At 46.2% G+C, this 27,630-nt stretch overlaps 1 protein-coding gene across 1 annotated transcript in view; it reads right to left on the bottom strand.

The window, feature by feature from the left end:
• COL7A1 (collagen type VII alpha 1 chain) overlaps positions 1-27,630 on the bottom strand; it is a 782,081-nt gene that overhangs the window by 289,164 nt on the left and 465,287 nt on the right. The window contains exons 66-68 of the mRNA XM_069646196.1: positions 24,960-25,040; positions 21,635-21,670; positions 15,101-15,172 (exon numbers count right to left, since the gene is read on the bottom strand). Coding sequence (XP_069502297.1) covers positions 15,101-15,172; positions 21,635-21,670; positions 24,960-25,040 — 189 coding nt within the window. The remainder of the gene's footprint in view (positions 1-15,100; positions 15,173-21,634; positions 21,671-24,959; positions 25,041-27,630) is intronic.

Genomic DNA, 27,630 nt, shown 5'->3' with positions numbered 1-27,630 from the left:
GGTCACAGGAAGGTAAAGTATGTGTCTTTGTAATTTAGGTGGGGCGGTGCAAAACAGGGGGATCGTGACATAGTCTTCTTGTGGCGGCCCCCTACTAAGTGAGTGATCCGCATTGCAATGTCTCAGGAGATCCTCCTTACACCTCCTCTGGGGCCACCATCCTGGAGAGTAAGGAGATCCACCCGGTTCCTTTGCCCCACACACTGTCAGCATGTACATTAAAGCAGGGGACCTGGTCAATGTACAATAGCCCAAAAGTTCTAGAACTCACATGGGTCCATGGACATTCCTGTGGATCACAAAATCGTATTATTCCTGCAATTTTAAAGGCCAAACCTGTTTAATCTCAGGGGGAAAGCTTAATTTTGTGGTCATTAAATGTGTCGGAAACAAAAGGTAATTAAACCTTTGTCCATAATCTCAGGTAAAATGTCTAATTATTAATTCATTGAGTATCAGTATAAAAAAACATGTCAGGCACATATTCTAAAGGTCAAATTTAAATGGAGAAAGCCATCAAGTTTCAAATCCCACAAAATATAGAACCACAATTTGTAGGACTGGACACAATTGCCACATGCTTCTCTAAATGTCAGGTGGCCAAGATAAGGGACTACAAGCTTGCTCTGTATCATTAGGGCTACATTCGTTTCAGAGTTTGCTCAGTTCTGATGTGGAAATAAATCCCTGCTCATTGGTGAGATTTGGGGAACCTGGAGAGAGGAGGTTTTGCATTGCTTTGTACGCGCCACGGTCCCGACCTGACTCTCAGAGGAGGACCTGGTAGCTACACAGACAGGTTGAGATAGTGGTTGGCAAATGGGAAGACTATGAGGTGCCAAGGGCATGTGGGTGATGGGGACATTGACAGACTCTCTGACTAAGCTCATTTGTATAGAGCGAAGAGCTAAGAACCTCACAGGCAAGACAATGGTAAAGATTTCAAACCAGTGGGAGGAGCATGGGGGCTGTGGGCCCTAGTGCCAGGGGAATGGGATATGGCCATGCATTCTGAGGATCTCAGGGCACCTGAACAGAGTGATTACCCTGGGAACATGCGCAGGTAGCCTGAGAAGCAAGCGGAACAACCTATGCAGCCTGTGGAAATGGACAGACAGTGTGAGGGCCCTGGGCACATGTCATGGGGACATTGTTCTGCCACGGAAGGTTACAGCTTCCGGGTCCTCATTCTCGCTCATTTGACACAGGCACTTTAGTTAAAACTTGACACAAGCACTTATCTTAAAACTCTCTGAGGTGATTCAGCAGTGTGTGCACTAGATGTACTACATGTGTCCCCTTTCGTGCTCTGACATCAGGTGCTGGTATAACACAGTATCACACAGAAACTAAGGCGTTCAGGAAGTTACTATGGGGAGTTGAATAAAGGGCAGCATTTGCAAAAGAAGTTTTTTTGCAAAGAGGATATAAAGTGAAATGAGTGTACTAAGAAAAAATTCCTCTTTCAGATGTCTTTATCCCTGACTCCTGCTCTTAGGAGGCAGGTCCCACCTCTAGTAAAATAGGTGAAATAATGTTAACGTTATTTTCTTTTGGACAGAATGATTGTACTTCATCCCGTTCCTTCTCCCTTTCCTCTTCCCTGCACTTGCGTGATCTGAATGACACAGGGCGCACTAAGATAGTTGTTTTGTCCTCCCTATGTTTCTCCCTCCTTGTCTTGTCGCGCCTAGAAAATTGCGGTACCGTTATTAGCTCTAGAGTCCCTTTGCGGGTCCCGTCCTTAACGCCTGCAAAAACCAGGTATTCAAGAAGGACCCGCAAAGGGAACTCGTAGTAGGGAGGTAAGGGATTACCGGCACCGATGCCCTTACCGGTGCTGGTAATCCCTTACCTCCCACCTCATAATGAGGCCCATGGTGTGGTAAATAGGGCCTCATTACGAGTTTGGTTGTGCAGTAAAAAATGGCAGTAAACTGCTAGTAATTATGTTACCAACTAGATTGGCACATTAATGCACCATAATATGAGTTTTAGCAGTAAAGCGTAGGACTTCAGTGGCGAAAATCCTCAGAAATACCGCAGCAGAGTTACTGCTTGCAGTAATTCTCAAAATTCCCCCCTGCTGGAGTACTGTGGATTCAAAAACGAGGACTAACACCACTGTGACAGCACTCGTAATCCCATGGCAAGTCCATGGGACTGAGTGGCGGTACCAGTAAATGATTTTGGTGGTAATTCTGTGGATACACCGCTGCAACACTTGTGGTAACCAAATGGCATCTGCACTCGTTTTCCGGATTATGAAAGGATGTGGGGAAATGCCCACATGGACTGGAGAGCACACCGAACAACCAACATGTTTTACAGCAGACATTCATAGGATGAAGCTGAGACTGATTGGCACATTGTCACCTCATGCCATCTGCAAAGCCGGAAGGAGTGCTTATAGTCGGGCGGTCTACAACTTGTTACTTTCCCGATATTTTGGACCAATAGTCCCATGGTCCCTCACCATTGACTATGCTGTGTGATGAATCTGGAGGCTTCGTCCCTTCTTCTCAAGAAGAAGCAACCCCCTTTGAGGCTAAGGAGGTGAGACTGTGATACAAAGCCCTACCTAGTGGGTTGGGCAAGTGGGACCTCATTGGTAGTGTCTCCCCCTTTGGGGGACAAGGGCTCCCATTCCCATGGGAAACTTCCTACACCCAATGTACTTTCTGCATATATGAGAGTAAAACTAGAGGACAATATAGTTATGTCTTTGGCTCAAGCTAATGCTCAATCTTGCAGCCATTTGACAACTTGTGATTAACAACATGCCCCCTCTGTTCCGAAGGACGAGAATAAATGGCCAATTACACTTGAGTGGAGGAGGAGGAGAGTCCCAATGCCGAGGCTAGGTCGAGACGTGAGGCCGTCAGTAAGGGGAGGGGGTCACGTAATCCAGCAGAGTCAGCTGGAGTGCGGTGAGATGGAGACACGAGACCCAGACGTGAGGCCAGAGAAGCAGAGGCCATGCGCTGAGAGGCATTCCTGGAGGCACAACTACGTACAGGACGTGGTGGGCCTGCAGCCTGCAAATGGACGTCGAACCCAGAAACGAATGGAGGACTACACCCTCCGCTATCCATCAGAGAGCCGACGAAGAGCGAGAGCGACCTGAGGTGAACTGAGGCAATAGGGACGCGAAGACCACCAGGCTGCATGCAAGACAGACCCTCCCTGGGGTAAAAACTGCAACAAGTGAGGTATACAGGTTACCAGGGTTTGAGGGAGGAGGAAAGAAGTGAATCCAACCAGGGGAGAGTTGAGAAATACCCTAACCCCATGTAAGGGTCACAGGGACCTGAATGTTCAGAGAGAGATAGGTGACTCAAGGGGTTATTTTATGCTATGCTACGTTGACTTTTACTACGCACTGTTACCATTTGCATGGTCTCCAGGTGCTCACGTGGCTCTGTAAGAAAGTGGGTTGGAAGGTTAGTGAGGGAAGAGGGGAAAGGATAGAGGATGTGGTTTTCTGTTTGTGCCTGTAGAACCAGGAGAAACTGGCATCTGTGCGTGTCGGCTTTCTAAGTGTTTTTGGGTTGTGCGCACTGGGGTTGTCGTGTCCAGAAGTGCAATGTCCAGTGACTGGGTTGTTTGTTTGTGGTCGTTGGTACTTATGGCAGAGGTGTGTTTGTGAAAGGTGGGACTGGCCCGCCAGTTTGTGTGAGATATGTGTGGGGTATGCTAGAGAGAAGCATGGCTGGTTAGTGTTTGATACGGCATGTTTGTTTTATTGTTGGTTCCTGAATCCGTACTGTCATTTGATTGTCTCGGGTCCCCGTTGATACTGCTGGCAATGGCTGTTTTATGCTAATCACAGGGAGTTGAATAGTCAGGTTTTCAATCATTTTCTGAAGTTGAGGTGGTCTTCTGTCGTTCTTATCTCCATTGGGATTAAGTTCCATAGATTGACAATTAGACATAAGAATGTGGTTCCTACGAAGTTTACTTTTTTGTAATGTTTTGTTTCCATTTGGAGGTCATCGCTTGATCTTAGGTTTCTTCCTAGTTAGTAGCTGTTGATCTTGGTTTGGAGGATTTTTGCTCCTTCTCTATTTAGTGATTTGTGGGCGATGCAGTGGGCTTGGAAATTAATGTCTTTTTTTACTGGGAGCCAGTTGTAGGCTTCTCAGGGCTGGTGTGATGGGGTATCTTTTGTTTAGCCTCAGGAGTATACTTGCTGCAGTATTTTTGAGTTGTTTTATGAGCCGTTCTGGCATTCTAAGGTAGAAGCTGTTCGCGTAGTCGATTCTTGATAATACTACGGAGATGATTGCGAGGATTCTGTGTGGGAAGGAGAGGTAGGGGAAGATCCCTCTAATTAGTCACAGGAGGTAGAAGCATTTCTTTGCCATTGCATTGCCTCGTGACTCTTGTGAGAGTCTATTGTCCATGAGTATTCCTAGATTCTTTATCACAGCAGATGCTTCTGGTTGGCTTCCCATTGCAGGTGGCCAGTTCAGTTGTGTGTCTGTTCCGTTATCCTCTGCGGGTGAGATCATTATTTCTGTTTTGGTCGAGTTTAGCTTGAAATTGTTTATTGTCATCCAGCTGTATATGTCAGTGAGGCGTTTGTTGAGGGTCTTGTTTGGGTCTTGGGTTGAGGTTGTCTTGACGATGAGTTGGGTATCATCTGCGTAGTTGTAGGCAGTCAGTCCATGGTTTTAAATGATTTTCATTAAGGGGGGGCATGTATATGTTGTGGAGGAGTGGGGAGAAGCTGGAGCCTTGTGGTATGCCACAGGAGATGTTTTGGTGTTAGAAGTAAATAGTTGTAGGTAGGTAAATCAGAGTCTTTTAAGCCACATTCCTCCAGTCTCTCGGGCAGTGTTGTTCATCTGATGGTGTTGAACGCAGCTGATATGTCCAGTAGTATGAATGCAGATCGTGTACTATTGTCTGCATTTATTTTCATTTTGAAAAGTTATTTTTGTGGGTTTGTTGCTGATGGGATTCTTGTGGCATACTATGTTTTGTTCGCTTTAAGGACTGTTGATTTGTATATTCTGAGTTGTGGTTGGTATTTTACTTTGTCATATTGATTGAAATGGTTTCTCCATAGTTTTTCCAGTTTACGGTAAAATGTTCTGGGTTCCTTCAATTCTTCTGCGAACCACCTTGCTGCCTTTCTTTTGCAGGTTCTAATTGGCCTAGGGCCTCTGTCATCCAGGTGTCCTTTTTCATTCCCACTGAGCCTGGGGGTCATTCTGTTTAGCTCAGAGATGTTTGGTTAAGTTGATTCCAGCAGAGCTGTTAAGGCTTCCGGGTCAAGACTCTTCCAGTTTCTTTTGTTAGTAGCATGCAGTATTATGTTTCTGGGCAGTATGTGGGATGGGAGTTTGACGATGAATGGGATCAGGTGGTGAACACTCGATATCCTCTGTACCAGTGGGGCGGTGGTAGAGAGTCCGTCTCTGCAGAAGAATGCGTCCAAGGTGTGTCCAGCACTGTGAGAACCCAAGAGGGACCCTGGAAGAATATGAGAAACCAAACTAAAAAGGGGTCACAAAGACCCTAGCGAGCCAAGAGATAAATTGGGGTGGTGGACCCCAAACGAGCCACAAGGGCAAAATAAAGAGAGCTACCAGAAAGTGCCAGGGGGCACAAAAGCACCCAGAAGTTGGTCCAGGTGTGGATAAATCGACCAAGGTGGTGGAAATGGATCAGGGAAATATCCCTCCATCTAAGGAAGATTTGAAATTTTGTTTGTTCGGATGTTGAGACTTCTTCGAGACTTTTGGGAATCTTTGAGGAACTTTGTGATAGAGTTACAAGAACTGTATTCTTTTAGAGGAACTGTTAGAGTAGATTTTCATTTGTATGCATAATTTCCTCCACATGTGAATCCCATAGCACTTTTTTGCTGGACTTATGGATTTTTGATCTGTTCCCCTGAGTGAGTGGGAGCCTTTTTCCACACTCACTAAGCCTTTTACCCTATCTTTTGGGATACTTTTGTATTTCTTTTTGTAACTATTTCTTGGAGAAATGCTTTTCTGTCAATGACTTTTGCTACACACAGCCCTATGTGTCATTTTCTGTCCTTTTCCTTGAACGAACTAATGTTCCCAAGGGCAGGGGGATATTAATTATCCTTCCTAACTTTTATATTGTGAGATCAGCACACACCACCTTATGAGGCGTGCTGAAGGGTTACATAGTATCCCCTTTCTACTGCTCCTGTAACTTTTTAGTTACAGTGATAGACACATCTGAATGGCTGGTGGCAGTGGTTGCAGTGGTTTTCTCCTACCTACTTTTGTATATGTTTACTCCCTGGCTGTACTCACAGACGCAGTAATGCACAGAAGGGTCAACATTGATGCAAAATGGTGGCTGTATTCCTTTTTCGTCCTTTCTCTTTTACTTGTCCCTTCTTGGTCCTTTGTCTGACATGCTGGGTGTGGGTGGTCCTGGTTTGATGTTTGTAGACGGCGGGTATCCTTTCTGAAGCCTACCAAGGCTCCAGCGTGACTTTCAGGACAGGAAACGGAGGAGGAGTCTGAAACTCTGCTGTTCTTCATCTTATGTTATGCCTGTTTGTAGCCAGTTTCAACTCGGGGGCCGGCTGCCCTGAAAGGACAGCCACCACCCAGAGTTTGAATGGTGCATGGGTGCTGATTGGCTGGGTTTCGGCATCAAAGGTATGGATCCTGAGGCTGACGACACGCCGACCCATAGAATAGAAGAATTGATGAGGAAGAGAGGAGAAGAAGTCCGCAGCCACTTACAGATGACTTGAAAATCCCTCTGAGTAACCACTGCTATTCGACCCCTTCTGTCAAGCATCAGGAGAACTCCGAATAGGAGGTACTCCCCTTTAGAATGGTGAGACCAATCAGTCTTGAGACAACCTGTATTTGGAGCCAGCCTACAATGAGCTGCAACCTTCCTGGGATGCAAACAGCCAATACACTGGGACCTGGGACGATCATACAGTGCATCATCTTCTGAAGATTGAATCCTCCCGAAACTCTGGTGGACTCCTTCTGGACCTCAAGTGGCAAGATTCCACTCCTTGAAGTCCCCTCAACAGAGTGCTCAACCGAGAAAGCGAGGCAAATCAATCGGTGACAGCCGTTCTTCATCTGGTATCCTGAAAAGGGGGCCAAAACAACAGAGCCATGAGAAGAACAGAAGAATCCTTTGCTGGAAGCCTCTTTCCCTGACTGTTGCTGCGAGATCCACTCCAGTGTCCCTTTTTCTGTCTGCCTGACCAAGAATATGGTGACTGGCTCTGCTGCCGCTGCATCGTGGAGGCATCATGCTGCAACTTCTTCTTCACTCCTAAGGTACTGTTAGACTCTCGGTAGATTTTATCTAGAGCTGAATTGCGGCTCCTGTGTTGCTCGAATGCTGATTTGTGCGTTTGTGAGTTTACTCATACACGTTCACCCAGGCCTAACAACTGTCACTTTTTGAACTTTCTACGGTTCTGCCTTAACTGTTTTGCCCTCCAAACTGACTCTGAGGCACTCATAACTAGTTAGGGATGGACTTCTAAAGTGTTAGGCCTCTGTGAAGTTATTGGCAAGTGTTTACTAACCTAGTGCTGGTTTCATTTCATTTATCTCACATGAAAGTATTTTACTTACCTTTGAATTGCATACTGCCATTCTAAAACGTATTACAAAGTGGTTTACTTACTGTCAATAATGCATTCGTTTTTCTAAAGTTGCTTATTGTGTATTTACCTTAGTCTATATATAAAATAAACCATCATTTAATATAACTTTTAGCGTGTCAGTGTTTCCTTGGCCTAATGGTATACTCAAAGTTCTTTCTACCTCCTACAGCCCTGGTCTCCCTCCTAAAATAAGCCTGGCTGCTCAGCCATTGCTACCAACATACTTGTGTGGTTCAGGCCTATACTAAAAGTTGGAGCCCTGTGTCCCAAGTGGGAGTCTTCTAAAGTCTTACCTAAGGTGGACTTTTGTAAAACTCCCTAGCAGGAACTTTGGTGAAATTCTAACATTAATCTAAGACCGTGGAGGGATTCTTAAAAAAGATTAAAGCAACTTTTTTTCTCTTTTGTGAAGATTCAAGAGTACAAGGCACTTTCTATATTTCTTTTACGGTTTGCTGCCGGGAGCCTTACTCTCCCCAGGACCCCAACAAGGAAAAGACGAGGCCCAACTCCGAGGATCTGCAGTTCCGGGACCGCGGAGCGAGTAGAGGGCCTCCATCTCCCCACCACAACTGGTAGGAGACCCCCCTCGCCCATCTCGCTGGCCATTGGTGCAGGCCGCGAGTTCCGACTGGTGATTGATGCCCCAAAAAGTGCAAGAGTGATTTGTTAAACGCTCTGGACTAATGAAGTGCAAAGCTTCATTGATATGATGCACAATTTCCTAACACCAAGGGATACAAGTCTCTGGTCCAGTTGTCTTCCGAGGCTTTACAGGAACTTTGATTGACATGCCTATTGAACATATGATGGGTTTCATCCATTCAACACACGCAAATAATCCTTTAACACTGCTATACAATAAATACCAAGCATTACAGACTAACAATGGCAACAGGGTTTGATGTGCAGTGAAACAAGCTTTTTTGTTTTGTGTATTATTCCTAAGAGAACACATGTGAGTGCTATTTTGTATAAGTTCTAGCTGCACAGGTATTTTAAGGGATTTGCAAATGTGAATGGACAAACAAGCCCGAGTGCAATTATGCACCTAGGAGGAGCCGGCAGGCCTAAGCCGGCCCACAAGCACAAAGGCCCAAGAACTAAGGCTATCTCCTGTCCTAGCCTGACTTCCAGTCCAGCTTCTCACCGGAGGAGCAGTAGAGCCGGGAGTATTGCAGGAGCAGTACCCCTATCCTCAGGAAGGCATGAGCAAGCAGCCTGACACACACAGTAAGATCGTGTCTCAGCCTGATGCATCCTACGGCCACGTGAAAATTGTAGAAAGCGCGACGAAAAGAACTGTTATAATTCTGCCAATCTGCCGATCCACACTGCCAGTGCCAGGATATTGAGTTTCTACAGTTGTGCCCTAAACTCTGTGCACTACGAGGCAAGTCACTCCAAGATGGCCGCCCCCCACCAGTTGCCCTCAACTGATGCCTAACTGCCAGCTGAAGTAGCCAGCCAGACACCTGATTGCTGCCCGAGTGCAATTTATGCACCTATGAGGAGCCGGCAGGCGTAAGCCGGCACACAAGCACTTGGCCGTCCTCGCCGTGAGCCAGGGACCCTGATCTAAGTTGACCGGAATCACTTCGTGAGGCCATAGCACTGCGGCGCTCACTCAAGGTACTGTCACATACCCGAATTTTGTATTCCTTTTATGCCGCACCAACAACTCTGCGAAGCATTCCCCGACAACTATTCACAGTGTTCTACCCTCGGCCAGCACCACCGTGCCTCCGGCGCCCCCTGCTCACGCCCACCATCACAGTACATTGAGCTCATGTTGATTACTGTGCCTGTTTACTTTTTTTCTCGTGCACTGCCCAATTTAGTATCATCGTATGCTGCCGCCCTGCATCTCGCTAATTCAGTAACCACTATCATGCATCTTCATATCTGCACAATGGGGTTACTACCTAACAACAAATGGTACCTCGAGTAGCAGACCGCCACCATCGCAAGTCTGCATTCTAATTATGGCTTTTTTTTTCTGAACCGGAATATGCTCACTGTGTCCATAACCATTGATATAAGTAGCAAGCGCCTATACGTTCACTAACTGAGCCGCAGCCTGTACCTGAGAGACTTCCACTCGACCTCACAAGGGATCTCAGCACACTCTACTGCCTCCCTCGCCTGTTTGCCTGCCTTGCTACTGACCGCCATGCAAGCTTATTAGCTGTCACAACCTTGTCTGTAGCGCTCCTCTCCTCGTCTGCTCTATTTGATCACTTTAGCACCCACACACATACTGCCTGGAGAACCTGCCGATTAGTCAAGTCCATTAATGCATCCCCTACTTTGCCTATACCTGTGCCTATCCCTGAACTAGCCTTGCTGCTGCCCACAGTGCCTGTTCTGAAATAGCCTATTGTTGCCTGTTTTTACCTTTGACTGTGCCTAACCCTGAACTAGCCTAGCTGCTGCCCACTGTGCCTGTTCTGAAATAGCCTATTGTTGCCTGTTTTTACCATTGACTGTGCCTAACCCTGAACTAGCCTATCTGCTGCCTACACTGCCTGTTCTGTAATAGCCTACGTTCTTCCTGCAACTCGCCACTGTGCCTACTCTCGATACAGCAACCCAGCCTTCTTGCAGACCACTTGGCCTAATTTGTATTGACCTGTCCATCACGAACCCCCCTGCTCTCTCCCAAACCCCAACCACGCCTGACAACATCCCTAGACTCAAAACTGCCTGTTCATGGCATACCTCCATTTCACCACTCTCACCCTGATGGCAACTCTCGCCCTGCTCCACCTCAACGCCTTTCAACTCTCCACACATACCTCGGAGACTATGGAGTACACCAAATCTAAACACACTGACCAGCAAAATTATGCCCTCAGCCCCCTAGAATGGATCTGCCGCATTACTGCTCCACCCACGCCCTGGACCCCTTGCCCAGTGAAGGACAGAAACCGGAGACTCGGCTCTCGGTTCCTACCCCTAAAATCACTCTCCAAAAAACACCCCCATCCCTTGCACAACCAAGTTCTAGCCAACACCCTGGACATCGCCCAAACAGCCCCTTCTGGCATCACCGAACACCACCTGATCACAGGTGCTCTCATCAATGCCCGCCCCCTAGTTGCCCATGCGCTAGACATCGCAGACCTCATCTTCGCCAACAACCTCCACTTCTTGGCTATCACCAAAACTTGGTTGCACCAGGCTGGTGGCCCAGCTCTATCCCTCGCCATCCCAGATGGTTACTCAATACTCAGGAATTACAGGGGCACAGGTAAAGGAGGTGGAGTAGCCTTTATAACTAAAACTTCCCTTGGCCTCAGAATAATCCCACCTTTCAGCTTCCGCTCTGCAGAATTATTGTCGGCCAAACTATAACTCTCTGCCACACAAACCATACTTCTACACCTCATTTACAGACCCCCAGGCCCCATCTCATCATTCGAGGAAGAGATATCCAACCTCCTGACCACTAACACCAAAACAAGATCTCAAATCATCCTACTAGGAGACCTTAACCTTGGCCTCGGCGATCCGAATGATGCCAATGCACTCTCCCTAGAAAATACAATCTCCCAACTAGGATTCAAGCACAGAATTACAGCCCCAACACACATCAAAGGCAGAACCCTGGACTGGTAAGCAGATCTCAACTTTTCCACTGCAATCCTCAAGAATTAGCATACTGCATGGTCAGACCATCACGCCATTTCCTTCTCCATCCAAGGGAAATCACCACCTACCAGCCCCCCCGCCCCCAGCCACCGTCCTGCAAACATTCTCTAGGAACAATCTCAACATCACCTTGCAGAACCTTCACCCTCTTATCCACAACATCCTCAACCCTGCAAACTATGCCAACCTAGATGCGGAGAAACTTGCTGACCTCTACAATACAACTCTAGAATCAGCAGTAGATACCATCGCCCCCATCAAACTCACCAAAGGTAAACCAGCAGCCCACTTGAACAAATGGTTCATATCGGAGTTAAGAATCCTTCGGAATACTAAACGAGCTGCCGAAGCCACCTGGAGAAAAACTCCTAACCAAGCTAACCAAACACAACTCATAATAGCAGCTTCCACCTACAAAACATCCATCCTCAGGGCCAAAAAAGAGACCTACGACAATAGAATTGAGAGCGCCAAATCTAAAACTAAGGAGCGCTTCACCATCCTCAGAGAACTCGAGTCGCCATCAGCACCCTCAGAAACCTGCGTGAAAGATGCAAACTGGTGGGAGAGGATCCAAAAAGCCCTGGCAGACAAAATTCCATGCTTCAAAACAAAATCAAACAGAAAAGGCTCAGTCTAGCCAAAAAAGCTAACACTCCACCACCGCCCACCCCTGAAGCACCCACCCCTATATCCCCCTCCTTCTCCTTCTCTTCGGTATCTACTGAAGAAGTGCCAAGCATCATCAAAGGTCTCAAGCCTTCCAGATGCGAAGGAGACACATGCCCAGCCACCATTATCCAGGAAGGTACCAACAATCTGGCCCTTTTCATAACCACACTTATCAATGCATCCTTCAAATCAAGCTCAGTCTCTAGCAGCCTCAAGGAGGCCTGGGTCAAAAAAACAACCTAGACCCCAACAACCCCACTAACTACAGGCCTATCACCACCGTTCCCTACATCCTAAAGATTCTGGACAGAGTGGCCTACCTGCAAATCCAGAAGCATCTGGAAGAGGACAACCACCTGGGCCTTAGACAATCAGGTTTCAGACCAAGGCATGGAACAGAGACAGTACTCCTGGACCTAAAAATCCAGATGGACGAGGCTAAGGACAAGGGCAAGCTAGCCATCTCTCCTGCTGCTTGATCTCTTAGCAGCCTTTGACCTTGTCGACCATCAGATCCTCACAGAACATCTGACGACCTCAGCTGCCTTCTCTAGCCAGGCGACTGTCTGGATCCAATCCTTCCTAGCCAATCGTACCACCCGGGTCTTCTCCCCGGGGGCATTAGCCCACCCTATCCCTATCCTCTGTGGCGTTCCACAAGGTTTGTGCGTCTCCCCAACCTTATACAATATCTTCATCAAGCTATTGCTTGACAGCCTGGGCGTCACGTACACAAACTACGCTGATGAGAGCTAGGTTCTCATCTCCCTTTCAGGGTGCTACGAGGAGGACTCGACTAAGATCAACAATCTTTACCTGGAGATCCAAGCCTGGATGGCAGAGCACGGCTTGTGCCTAAACGATGAGAAAACAGAGCTCCTTCTTGTCGGCTCTCAACCACGGCTAAACAAACTGGACACCCGTTACACGTCCATCAACATAGACGGTAACCAAATCTCTGTGGCTAAAGAAATTAAAACTCTCGGGGTCTACTTAGACTCCACGCTCTCACTGAAAAGACAGATGAACGCCGCAGTCTCAGCTACGGCTTATACAAATAAGCTCATCAACACCTGCAAACCCTTCCTTTCTCCATACAGGCTGCATCACCCGAGCCAGAGCGCTAGTGCTCTCTAAAATTGACTACTGTAACACTCTTTCTCGGCACCTCAGACCGCAATTTGAACAAACTACAGGTGCTTCAGAACAACGCCCTTAGAGCGGCACTGAGCATCCACGACACGCACACATCTCCAGCATCAGACAAGATTCTCACTGGCTCCCGGCACGAGACAGAATCATTCTCAGATCCCTTGTTATTGTCCACAAATGCATCTTTAATGACGCTCCCAAATACTTGGCAGTATTCATCCAAACAGCGCATGTTCTTCTACCAGACCAACTAGAACGCCTTACACACACTGCATCTCCATCCCCAAATTTTCCCAAAAAAAAGCCGCCGGCTCCACCTTCCCGGTCATTGCCGCCAAAGCGTGAAACGTCACACCACTGAACATCAGAGCAGAGCCCTCCTTTTGGACCTTCAGAGTCAAAACTAAAGCTTGGCTCGCCAACAAGAATTACACCGCCATCTGATTCTCCTCTTAAATGTACTCTTCTACTGTCGACCATCATGTAACCTGGTCAATCGCACTTACTGTTATTTTTACTGTATATATATATATATAAACTATGTTGTAACCTAATCTAAGTCTCCGGCGCCCAGTTACCCCAGGGTACGGCGCGCGTTATAAATAAAGAGACTAAACTAAACTAAACTAAGTCGTAGGGCCAGTTTAGGAGTTATGTTTGGACAGAGGACTATTTTTATTTTTTACTTTAGATGAGCACCATAATTTAGTTTTTGTTAGGAAAGGAACTCCCTTTTAGTAATAGGTTTAGACAGGCCTTTTCCCTTTTTATTTAAACAAAATCTGTACAAACATGTCCACTGGTCTGAGTCCTTCTTCTGACCTGCCAGAGCTGGCAAGGGATTGGTTTGGTTTTATTATTTTTATAGCGCACAAAGCCCTAAGGCATCTCGGCGCTTAACTTAAGACAAGATACATTAAGTGCCATAAATGGTTAGAGAAGGCGGCAAACAAAGAGGAAAATGGTTAGGGGTAATAACAGGGGGTGATCACCTAGAAAACACAAAGAACGCATACAATGGGGGTATATGCAAGATGGGGCATTCGCCTCTTATAGGGAACTACACCAGGTACATATTAGGTCCAAATCAGATAGTGGGTATATACAAGATGGGGCGTTCGCCTCTTATAGGGACCTACATCAGGTACATATTAGGTCCAAATCAGATAGTGGGTATATACAAGATGGGGCGTTCGCCTCTTATAGGGAACTACACCAGGTACATATTAGGTCCAAATCAGATAGTGGGTATATACAAGATGGGGCGTTTGCCTCTTATAGGGACCGAAACCAGGTACATATTCGGTCCAAATCAGATAGTGGGTATATACAAGATGGGGCGTTTGCCTCTTATAGGGACCTACATCAGGTACATATTAGGTCCAAATCAGATAGTGGGTATATACAAGATGGGGCGTTTGCCTCTTATAGGGACCTACATCAGGTACATAGGATTATGGGAGTTGTAGTAGAAAACCTTGTAGATTTCAGACCCTTGGTAAAGTCTGTTGTATGGCAGGCTCACATGCCATGCGGATGACTCTGTCCCTGCCCTAATGGAGCCCACACCCATGGCAGGATGAGTTCCTAAAAAACAGTAGCAGATTATTGGCTTCCTCGTGCGAACCACATAGTTCAGGTATGCAGGTCTAATCCCAAGTAACACTCCACCATGGCTGCCAAGTGGATCTATGTCTTCAGGGTTGGCATCCGCTAGTCCCAGCCGTTTAGCCAACTACCCATTAGATTATTGGGTTTGTAGTTTCACATTTATCATTATAAATATGAAGCTACACCATGCCAAGTGCTGATGTCTAAATACACGGGATAGGCTAAAGTTGACCACCATGACATTGGGCCAGTAGACAGCTATGATCCAAGACTTTCATATGCTCAGTTATTTAAGGAAAAGCGTGTGACAAAGAGGCCTTCTTCCACCATCCATGTGAAGGTAAAAAGATACAAAGAGGCAGAACTACTCACAGCTTGTCCTGGTGGCCCGATTGGCCCGATTGGTCCAGGAGGTCCCTGGTCTCCTCTCAGGCCGGGAAGCCCCTGAAACAAGGTCAACAGAAACATTTCAATCATTTGTGGAGAAGTAAACTTTACCGATCAGATGCACAACTGAAAGTTGAAGGGCCAATACTGATGGTTGACCAGTTTCCAAGCACTCCTAATTTCAGAAACTAAGATCTGCTGCAAAGTGAAATGAACAGCGAGACGTGCAGATCGCTCCAAAATCCCACCATTGTGTCAAGTGGGGTAGCTGTGATTAAAACATGTTTGTTGATTCCAGTGTATCCATTTAACATACTATGAGCCATGTCACGTTCCTAGAGCAGAACAATACAATATATAATGAACTTATATAAGGTCATCGATCCCCTGCTTCATAACATACCCCCAATCACACATAACCCCTCACAACTCCCGCATACACATACTCTTATATTTTTATATTGTGCCATATGCAGTTCCAGAATACACATTCTCAAAGGAGAGTGGAGGCTCTCCCAGGTGTTATCTGGAGCACTGCACTTTACCTGCAGTCACCCCTCAACAAGGGCAGTGCCACGCTGACCCCCACCACAGTCAACCCATTTCCTGCCACGAGGATACAGAAACTGAGCACAAGCCATAAGGAGAGGCAAAGGCATTACATGAATCCGATCTGGGATGATTTGAGATCACACATTTAAGTGCTGGTGATAATTGAAAGTATAAAAATATTGTTTTCAAATAAACATTAGCCAATTACCTCCTCCACTAATTACACAGCAGACAGCATACTCCCAGTAGCTCCCAGGAAACGCCTCAAAGGAAGAGGTATTAAGGAATAACGTTTAATGCGTGCACTGAAACACTCTTCTCTTTGCGGCAAATCCACAGGCTAGTAGTGGAATCCCGCCTGGGTTTTGAAAGGGTTTTGACAGGGTTCTGAATGGGTTTTTTGAAGGATTTCCCAGCTCAACTATTGACCATCCCCCCCATGTACCCTGCTGCTGGCAAAGGGCGTAGGTCTGAGTATCAGTTTTGCAGTAAACTCATTTGAGTTATGACAGGTTTTAAAGCAAACTCGCATGTTGCTTTTAAAGCGGTTCCAAGTGCATAAAATCACCAGATTTCCATTTCTCTTGCCTGTGGCTCTGTTTATGGAGCAAACTCATGTGTGTTGTCAAGCCCAGTATCTCCATTGTCCTGGGACTCTATCTAGGCAACTGCAGCTTAGGCAGATGGGGCTGGAAATGGGTGGTTAATATGCCTATTGTTCCAGAGTAACCAAACAAACCCTAAGAGAGGCCCATTCCCAACAATAACCCAGGCATTCTTAAATGTTTTCTGGCTTAACACGACGACTGCGTGGGCAGTCGTTTTAGGGTAGCCTGGAGGTGTCTTCAGGGTCACAGGGCCTCATTAGGAGTTGGGCGGTATCCCGGCGCTAACTGCACCGGGATACCGCCCAAGGCTATTAGAGTTACTGCTACTCGGCCTGGCACAGTTTGCGCCGGATCCAAAGTTGCCGTGGGGAGTTAAATCCCAATTCCCATTTGTTCCATTGGACCCAAGGGGTTTTCTTCGTTACCGTAGATTTTTTCAAAGACCATTTCACTAAATGAGAATTCACTGAATTTATGCCACCAAAAATGGTAGGGGAAATGGTACATGTGGAATGCATAATAGGAGGAGTGTGGGGTTAGGGTATATGTTAGGGTAGGGAGGGGTGAGGGTGGTTCCAGGGGGTCTCCCTCTGCATTATAAAAAAAAGTAGATTTTGTTTTGTCAGTGAAATGGATTAAGTGAAATCTCCATTAGCGGAAACATTTTCGAAGAAATCACATACATTCGGTTTCTTGGTGCTTTTAGCGCTGGTGTAATTAGCGCTGCGCTAATAGCTCCGAACATGGGCGGAAAGGGGAGATTTTTACCTCCAATTTCTGAAAATTCTACAAAACTGCCTTGGGATCCCAGTGTGCCCATTTACTCAACACATACCTTTCTGTGGCACCTCCCCCTAGACAAATAGCCTATATATCGTGGATAAACACGCATAGATACAAATACAAGCATTAAGTCATACCTAGCTCCCCCATGTACCTGCAAACTCCTTTCCTGATCCCCCTCCTCTTCGATCACCCTTGCTCATGCTTCATATTCTTCCCAGCAGACTAAGGTAAGGCGACACCGATTTAAATGACTATAATGGTGATGCTGTGCAGTACAGTACAAAAGCAGAGTAACATAACAGAACATTTGGGGTTTTCAGTATGGCTTGATGAGGGATGGCTGGATTGGTAGAAGCTGCGGTTTTCTGGAACAGGGACTAAGGTATCAGGAACATTTGCTCCTCACAACAGTATTGCAATAAATTGAATACTCCCATTGCAAAAAGACAGCCATATCATCATGGTTTTTACGAAATATTGCCTCCGTAGGAAGCCAAGAGTTGCGGTAGAAAAGACCCCATTATAATCTGAGCGGAAAGTGTTAAGGGGTCAACAGTGAGTGGATGCTTTTTGGGCTCATTGAGTTGAACAGGTGACTATCACCTGAGGAGAATCGCTTCCTCTTTTTGAGTGCAAGTATCATGGGGCGATGGATCAGGGAATCGTCGTCCCAATGCAGAGGGATGGAGTGCCCTCATCATGATGAGTGTTCTAAAAGTGTGCTGAAGTGTGGAAGGGGCAAGGTCTAACAGCCTGGTCAAGTCCATGACTGTTCTCAGATGGGGAAACCCCATGAAATCCAATCTCCCAGCCAAGGTTCACTTATTAAAGACAGAGAGCATAATTACAATGTTCCCTGTGCAGGAAAAGTGCCTGTAAAAGTGCCAGCACTTTTCCCACACCGGGAAAGAACAAGTTTACCTGTGGGGGTTACTGATTTACCTCCAGCCAAGAACTGCCAGAATCACCGGCACCAGTAACGCCCATGACGGTTATTCGGGTTATTATGGTGTCCTATGGAACTGCATGGAATGGGGAATTACCGGCATTCCTGCTGCCTGTAATATCCTGGTAAAACCGGGATATCAGGTGGCAGGAATGCTATTTCCATTCCGTGGTATGCCACCAGTATTACTGGGGGGATACCCCCAAAACTTTAATGAGGGCCATAGACAGACAAGAGGTTAACAGCTTGCTGGATCCCCTTTTAGCTGAGCCGTAGCAATGAAAGGCAGGGGAGTTGCTAGGTCTGGAAAAGACCCAGGGCTAAGCTGATGTCGGAACTGTTGGGACTGGGGGCTAGCTAGTCTTTTGGCTGTAGCTCCTGAGATTCTATCCGGGGCTACAACCAAAAGATCAGGGGCTACAGCCCCCTTAGCCCCCCCCCTAGCAACGCCCCTGATGAAAGGTGCAACTGAGCATCACAGGGTAGAGGAATGGATGGCCCGCCATCTTGTGGAAATGAGTTACTCTTTGGTCTTTGCTCTCTCATTCAGGGCTGTGCTCTGCTTTCCAGCGGCTCTAATCACTGAGGCGAATGGGCCTCAGCTTCTACCTTCCATCTTTCAGCTCGTCACAATTCCTTTCTGAAAGTGCACCAGCACCACTTGCAGGTTTATTTCGGGAAGTTCATTTTAATTAGCCAATGGACATCTGCCATAGTCCTTACCTTATGATTGGTAAACAGCGGTTTCTAGGTCTACCATACAATGAACAAATGCAGATGAAATGTGTAACATTTTTCTCCCAGATTTTACAGAATATAAACTTAACCATCATCATTATCAAGTTTTTAGTCTTTGACCAGTCTCAGTTTTCAGTAGAAAAACTTCACAGCTCAGGAGGCTATGAAATTGGATTGAAATTAGCAAATTTTAGAAGGTGACCATTTAAAGTGCCTCTGTCTCCATATATCTTGACCAGTTACCCAGTGATAGAATTTCACCTCCTCGGGATTGCTGCCTTTTGAAGATGCAATACTATTATTACTATATGACCTTTCGTTCCAGTTTCCTGTTTTAAACTAACTTCCCAGCTATTCCCTTTCAGTAGACTGTTATTACAATTCTATTTTATTTCATGTTTCCCTGACAGGAGACAAGAAGATCTGCGACCAGGAGCACGTGTCAGAGGAATGTAATGTTTCATGGCTCTGTTCCATGAACCAGTAGGAGACTTCAAACATCTTCACTATTTGGGACATAGAAATCCGGCGGTGAAGTAAATGGATAGGAATCGTGGTGGCATTCCATGTATGCCAATCTCCAGCTAGTTCTGGCTTCTCCTTTGCATGCAGGCATGTGTAGTTTCATTTTTCCCATTGTAACTCTGGACCCAAAAGGCCTGGCAAGCAAAGTGATAAATCATGACTGGCTCAAGATGTTGTGCATGACATGGGCCCACCTGGCATCCTTTTGATGCCAGAACACACTGGTACTGTGGTATGAGCTTTTTACGATTCGGTACCCAAGTGAAACACTCCTTAAGATCTGGAAACTCCTTAAGGCCTTCCTTCTCTCTTCCTCTTTCTCTCTCTTCCTCTTCCCTGCTAACCTCCTTTCTCCTCACTTCTTTCCCTCCTTCTTCCTCTTTCCCACCTGCTCAGCTCGCTGACTGATCGCCTGGTGCACCTCCAGGGCCCTACAGGTACCAGGCTCCCATCTCCAGTCCTGCACTTGCCTCTGGCTTCTGTACTTTGCTTGTCACTACCACATTTGCTCCACGAATGGGGTAACCACTCTGCACTTTACCCTGGCTCCTGCTGGACTGGCCGCACTTGTCCCCCTCCACCTACCTTGCACTTCCTGTCTCTGCACACTTGCACAACCTTGTATGTACTGGCCTAGCAAGTTTGTCTGTCCGGTCCTCCATTTGTCTCCCCTCCCTAGCTTGATGGTGCTGGAAATATTCATGTATAGGCGCATTGGATGACCAACCACCAAGCAGTCGCCAGGCCCAGTACTGTAGTTTATTGTACTGCACGTTCCTTTCCCTCTCTCCTCCCTTCTCCCCTCACTCTTTGTCACGCACTTACACTAGTACACTCTGGCCTAGTATGCTAGTTATTGTTGTTAGATCATTCGGAATCTTCAAGGCCCAAGAATGAAAACTGTAATCCCTTGTTCCCTTCCCGCCTTGAAGCGCTTTGATGCAGTTCACTTGTGTATAAGCGCAGTAAAAATAAACAATTTCAATTACGTCAGTCAATGACGGTCCTGTGTGAATAGGCCAAAGGAATTTGGTAGTCTCTGCCTTCTTCTCGGTTGTAGCGCTTCGTTTATTGAGCTCATAGTAACACTCCAGCTACACATAAACCTACCCATATGGGCACATCTTGAAAACAATTGCTTTGCATCAGAGAATTGGAAGCCCTCCTGCCCCCCTTGTAAGGGAGTGCCTCCTGTCCATCGGTCGCAAAGTGTCGAAAGTGACTAGGTGGAAGTTATTTGGCATCTTTGCCCAAACTAGGAAGGCATGTCCTAACTTGTTTTGTGGAGAAGGGTTTTCGATCAACAACGCTCTTAATCCCTCTAAAGTGCTCTGGATGTTACATCTCCCAAAAAAATAAACAAATACTTTCATTCTTAAATACAGTTGACAAATAAAGCATCTCAATAGGAACTATGAAAAGCAGATCTTTTAAATATTTTTTCTATATTAAAATAGAATTAGGCTCCCATCACCACCAAAAAACCCAACAATATTGCGTTTTGAAATAGTACTTTATTCCAGACTCTGCTTCCTTCTAAGCATTTCTAAGGGCTGGCCTATCCCACATTTTAAGATGAGGGTTAGACAGCCTTACCAGTATTCAAACATGTGACTTCAGGTTGCACACACATCTTTGAATCGAGTGGTATCGCAGGTTTAGGGTGATTACATCGAATACATTTGGTCGAAAGAGAATTGGTCGAATTTTTGTTTTGTTTGACCGGTTGATTTTGCTGCATAATATATGAGGTGGGAGACCCCCTGCATCCATCTTTTAACTCTCCTACAATAATGATTTCCCTAAACCCACCCCCACATATATATGCAGCAAAATGAGTCAAACAGATTGTGACAAATTCTTCTTCGAGCAAATCTGCAGTGCCGTAATCTGCCATTCCCATATGGCACCAGCTCGTAACAATGCAGGGGCTTAACCACAAAACAGTATGAATTCTAGCTACTGGTTAGAAAGCAAGAAAAACACTGGTAAACATTGAACTAAATCTCCAGTCGTGAAGTAAATGTCCAATTGAAATGAGTTGCCAAGCGCTATGAAGAGGTCTGTTGGATAATTAGTAGGAAATTAGTCTCATAAAGAACACAAATTGGAAAGAACCTCATTGTGCTCAAATTGGACTGCCACATGCTTAGAAAGTATGCACTCAAGAATGATCACATGAAATTCTATGCAGAACTACATCCATACAGCAAATGTTGATCGTTTCCAAATTAGTGATGTCTTGGTGATATTTCCACTTTCAATTACAAGTCCACCACTGAGACACAAATTCACACATGCACCCATGACACTGAAGTAGAAGGATCTGTAACTGGAACATGACTCGTCCCATTCAATACTCACATCTCGTCCTGGGTCGCCCTGCTTTCCTGAGTCCCCCTAATCGAGAGAAGAAAAAAATGCACGTGGATTAAGAATTTCAAGCTTAAAATAGGATTTCAGTTTCGATAAAATGAAATAAGTTGAACTGGGGAAGCATACATTAAGCAACAACCTATTGCAGTTATAGACTCCCACCAGTGCCCATCTCATTAAATAAATACCACCATCTCAAGACATGGGTTACTGCTAAACAATAGGAGAAACTTTTGATCTCATATCTTATGCCCTCTTAGGAGGATACACTAACACAGGCCCCAGAAGGTCAGGACATTATACATGTAATGTCTGCCAAACGTTTGGCTTACAGAAAATTCCTAATGGAGTAGAAGCTCTTTAAAAGACTAGTCTGGCAGAGCAAGAGTAATATGCCATTCCTATGGAGTATACTGACATGTGACTGGGTCTTCCTTGGCTCTTTTGACCTACCAAAACCACCATAGCTCCTAGAGGAAAGCTTCCCTCTGGTTGACTGTAGCCACAATATAGCTCAATGGCTGTAACCGTGGAAGCACCAGGTGATATGAAAGATACTAATACCAAACCTGCCAGATATCACAGTGTATTTCATGCTCATCGTCTTTATCCAGTTTAGGCTTTTAAGCCAACTGCATCTTGCCTGCCTTAGATTGTAGTTCCAAAATAAAAGTAAAGCAGAGCTTTGCAGGACAAGAGTCCAAAGAGCGAGTGGATTCAGTAGGACGAATCCCAGGAGTAAGTGGAGAGAATCAGAAAGAAGGGTGCTATGCAGTGATGAGAGGCTAAGGGTCACTAAACAAAAACAAAAAAACACTTCCAGGATATTTGATGTCATCAGTGATGTCAAGGATGATGCCATTTGTGATGTCATCTTTGATGTCATGGGTGTTAGTCTGAGCAGTGCATGGTGGGGGGCGTGAGCTACGGTTGCATAGCTTACCAGAACTGGCAAATTTCTGTGGTTTTTTGATTTTGCGCTGCAATCATAATGTCTCTTTAATAAAGATTTTCCTCTAAATTTTAAAGGTTTTTATTATAGTATCTTAACACTAAGGTACCTTTAATAAAGTTTATTCACTGAATTTCAATGATTTTTATAACTAAAAAAGTTTCATGATGTCCCAGCACTGTATGTAAGTTATTAATAATTCCACTATTAATTAACACAAAAGAGCTATACGAACCAAATTCTTTCTGACGTGCATACTGACATGTGCCACTTTGAGCAGCACGTAGTGGGAATGCAAGTCATGGATGAACTGCCTAGGGCATGAGGCTCAACCAAGACCCCGGCCCTACCAATTCCCCCACAATAGCCACGGAATATAGCCTGCAGCATGGTGCAGTTCCCGCTATGCCATTATGGGACTGTGGGCCACTGTCCATGGCTGGAAGCCATGGCCCATGGCTACAAACCCAGGTGCATGGGTTTCAGAGACGTTGCCGGCCCGGCAAAGTAACCCGCAGTAGAGATTGTGCCAGGCGTGCAGCCCGGCCCAGTGGTCACCATAGCCCAATTTTGAGATTGTGGTCTTTGCCAATGACTTGCGGCCACGGCTACTGCCCATACTCCCAGGCCATAAGATTCAGCGATGTTTCATGCCCAAGAATCATCCCACAGAAAACATTGGCCATGGCCTGTAGCCTAACGCAGTGGCCACTATTCCTCAAAAATGGCACTGCGGGCCACTGTCCATGCCTTATAGCCATGGCCAGTGGCCAGAATCCCTGAGGCATGGAATTCAGCCATAGTGCAGGCCCTTCTAGCCATCTCAGAATAGCCAGTCTCTGGTGGCCAGTAGCTATATTGTCGGCACCAAACCTATACCACTATTTTTTCTACCTACATTTTGGAACTTTTAAAAAAGTTAAACACAGGACAGATTAACACCAGATTTGTAAAAGCACACTCCTTGCACAAGTTGGTGCAAATCCGTCCAGCAGTTGGGCTATAGCTGTGAACAATTTTTTTTCCCACTCTACTTTATCCAGATTTTGAACATTTAGGGACCCCCTCCTACAACTTTGACCCCCTTGACTAAACAATTGAGAGGTGGGTCTTTATTGTTTTTGCAAAGTTTCATGCAAATACGTTGAATTACGCCAAAGTCATAAGCCGCCCAAAGCCAGCTATACATATGCATGAATGTCCTCAAACATTTCTCAAGTATGCGAACATCACAGCAATGCCCTTGAACATCTAAGATGTTCGTAGACTTTTGGAAGAGAAAATAAACCTGATTTTTGGCCTTTTCTGGATATATTCCATCCCTCCTTACCTCCCCTCTAAACCCCAGACGTTGTTTAATTTCTAAGCCAAGTGTAATGTTGTGACCCCTTAATATTGTTGTACTGCAAGGTTTGCGGGCTATGGCTGTAGTTTACAAATCCAATATGGCGCCCGTTTCAAATGTTTTGACACACCTCACAATTCTGAATTGACCAATCAGCACATTTACTCAATGTCCACAAATGTTATGTGGCTTTCTGATTGGTGCAGAGGTAACCGCGGACACCGAATCAGGAAGTATGTCAGCAGACTGAACCGAGATATTATTAACTTTCTGTTTTGGCCATTCTTAAAAAAATCTGCTGGACGGATTGACACCAAATTTGCAAAAGCACCCTTTCAGGTTCAGCTTGCCGCTCCTCATGCAATTTTGGTCCAACTCCATCTAGCGGTCCGAACCGTGGTCGCAAGCAAAACATTTTTGCCATTCACATCTATCCAGAGTTCAAAAAGTTTTGGACCCCCCTACAACATTGCCCCCACTTGATGAAACGGCAACAAACTTTGCAGTTCCATTCACAGTTGGGTATATATTTTGTGTTTGCAAAGTTTTGTGCAGAATCGTCAAACAGCGCCAAAGTTATAAGCCACCCACAAACTGCTTTCCTATGGGAAAGCCATTTTAATCATAACTACAGGCTTACTACTGCAGATCCTAAATATATTGAAGTTAGCCTGTTTTTAATCATCCCCATTTAGCAGGTGTGCAAGCATATCGGGTGGATATTTAGCGATTCATGCAATGGAAGAGTGAGTGAGGGAGTGAGTTAGTGAGTGCACGCATTGATTGCCCCTTTCAAGTAACTGTCTGGAGAGCTCTTTCAAGTGATCTATGCTTAAACAAAAGGATGTTGTCTTTTACTGACAGGCTATAGGTGGTTTGGGTGTCATAATGCCAGGCTAGGATCCAGGCAAGCCCTTTCTTGTACTATCTTATGATTTCATTCAACATTAGTGTTAGTAATTATCACATTTAGTATTAACACACTGCTTATATTCCCCCGCCCCCACAGCACTCACCCTCAGCCCAGGCGTTCCAGGCTGTCCAGGCTTCCCATCCAAACCATTCCGTCCATCGACCCCTGGTGGGCCTCGATCCCCCTGTAATGAAAAGGGTAAAGGTATAAAAGTGGGATCACAAGAGAGACAAGGACACTTCCAGATGGACCTTGCAGGGCCTGCTTTCCCATGGAGCCAGGTCAAACTTGGGTCCCTGGCAGAGTTGGCGGAGACTGGCAGCAGCTGCGCTTTGGCTCCGTTAATGAGCTTCATCCCACTGGGAATCTGGATGACATTGCACAGGATCCGGTGGAATGAAGGACATCACTCAGGGCCCATGATCGCCGCAGAGATATTGGGAGCTTGGTAGGGTACAAGGCCTTTGATGGGGTGGACCCAAATGAGAGAGACGCAGGGAGGGTATCACAGTGACAGCCAAGGCCCACTGGCACCAGTGGTAATGTTGATGTTTAATTGTAAAATTGTCATTCATGAGCCGAAGTCAGAGCTTGGCTTGACGACCCATTAAGATGCTGAGAGGTTGTGGAAAGAAGAAGAGGTAGCAATACATCAGGCTCATTGAAAATCAAATAGTAACATTCTGTGCACTTTTCAGGATACCCACATTGAATACGCGTGAAACAAATTTGCACATAAGGATTTTTTAAAGTGATTATTTTCATATTGTTTTATCATTTAATAAAGCAACCTAGTTTTTGAATGTGGGTGTGCATAGTCCTGCCATATTGGCTGAACTATGAGGTTCAATGAGCAGAAGAATGTGTTCCGAGGAATCTGAGTGATCGGACAGTGAACCTGCCACACGGTAGCGTGGGACAGGCAGACACGCCCAGAGGAGGAGAATAGAAAAACGTGTTCCGAGGAACATGAGTGATAGGACAGAGAAGTTGCCACAGGGTAGCGTGGGACAGGCAGACACGCCCAGAGGAGGAGAATAGAAAAACGTGTTCCGAGGAACATGAGTGATAGGACAGAGAAGCTGCCACAGGGTAGCGTGGGACAGGCAGACACGCCCAGAGGAGGAGAATAGAACAACGTGTTCCGAGGACCATGAGTGATAAGACAGAGAAGCTGCCACAGGGTAGCGTGAGACAGGCAGACACGCCCAGAGGAGGAGAATAGAAAAACGTGTTCCGAGGAACATGAGTGATAGGACAGAGAAGCTGCCACAGGGTAGCGTGGGACAGGCAGACACGCCCAGAGGAGGAGAATAGAACAACGTGTTCCGAGGAACATGAGTGATAAGACAGAGAAGCTGCCACAGGGTAGCGTGGGACAGGCAGACACGCCCAGAGGAGGAGAATAGAACAACGTGTTCCGAGGAACATGAGTGATAGGACAGAGACGCTGCCACAGGGTAGCGTGGGACAGGCAGACACGCCCAGAGGAGGAGAATAGAAAAACGTGTTCCGAGGAACATGAGTGATAGGACAGAGAAGCTGCCACACGGTAGCGTGGGACAGGCAGACACGCCCAGAGGAGGAGAATAGAACAACGTGTTCCGAGGAACATGAGTGATAGGACAGAGAAGCTGCCAAAGGGTAGCGTGGGACAGGCAGACACGCCCAGAGGAGGAAAATAGAAGAACGTGTTCCGAGGAACATGAGTGATAGGACAGAGAAGCTGCCACAGGGTAGTGTGGGACAGGCAGACACGCCCAGAGGAGGAGCATAGAAGAACGTGTTCCGAGGAACCTGAGTGATAGGACAGAGAAGCTGCCACAGGGTAGCGTGGGACAAGCAGACACGCCCAGAGGAGGAGCATAGAAGAACGTGTTCCGAGGAACCTGAGTGATCGGATAGAGAAACTGTCACAGGCCAGAGGGTAGCGCAGGACAGGCAGACACGCCCAAAGGAGGAGCATAGAAGAACGTGTTCCGAGGAACCTGAGTGATAGGACAGAGAAGCTGCCACAGGGTAGCGTGGGACAGGCAGACACCCCCAGAGGAGTAGCGTAGAAGAACGTGTTCCGAGGAACCTGAGTGATCGGATAGAGAAACTGTCACAGGCCAGAGGGTAGCGCAGGACAGGCAGACACGCCCAAAGGAGGAGCATAGAAGAACGTGTTCCGAGGAACCTGAGTGATCGGATAGAGAAACTGTCACAGGCCAGAGGGTAGCGCAGGACAGGCAGATACGCCCAGAGGAGGAGCATGGAAGGTAATGATAAGAAGGTGATGAACAACAGGCCAGCACAACCAAAAGAAAGGATAGGATAGAACAGACTAACACAGGCGAGGAGAGCGCATACCTGTGCAGTTTAAGACAGTGCCCAAACATGGAAAGAGAACTGATGGATGAAATATATGATATGAAATCCTTTACATTAAGAAGTGTTTGAGCTCAGACACCTGAAGCCTATGGGTCCACATACGCTGTTCACAAGAGCATCACAGATGTCAAATAGTACATGTGGGTTATCCTATTCTCTCCTGCTTTTATAATTACATTTCAGTTCTCGTAGCCATGACCCTATAATGACGTATTCCTGAATATGAATAATAACAGCAGGAGATGCTAAATTGTGACAAACACATCTCTGTGGCTGTCTCCAATTCTTAAAAGATCTAAATACGTACTGTTATGTTAAGTGTTAATGTCACACCCCATTGTCTAGTGTTATATATGGCACTGCACTAAAATACGGTGCACCCTGTAAAACGCACATCCAGC

Source organism: Ambystoma mexicanum, chromosome 2p, assembly GCF_040938575.1.
Source record: "Ambystoma mexicanum isolate Mex_15411 chromosome 2p, UKY_AmexF1_1, whole genome shotgun sequence".
NCBI classification, from domain to species: Eukaryota; Metazoa; Chordata; class Amphibia; order Caudata; family Ambystomatidae; genus Ambystoma; species Ambystoma mexicanum.
Note: the sequence above shows the minus strand (reverse complement) of the source record. Positions and strands in the feature narration are given on the sequence as shown.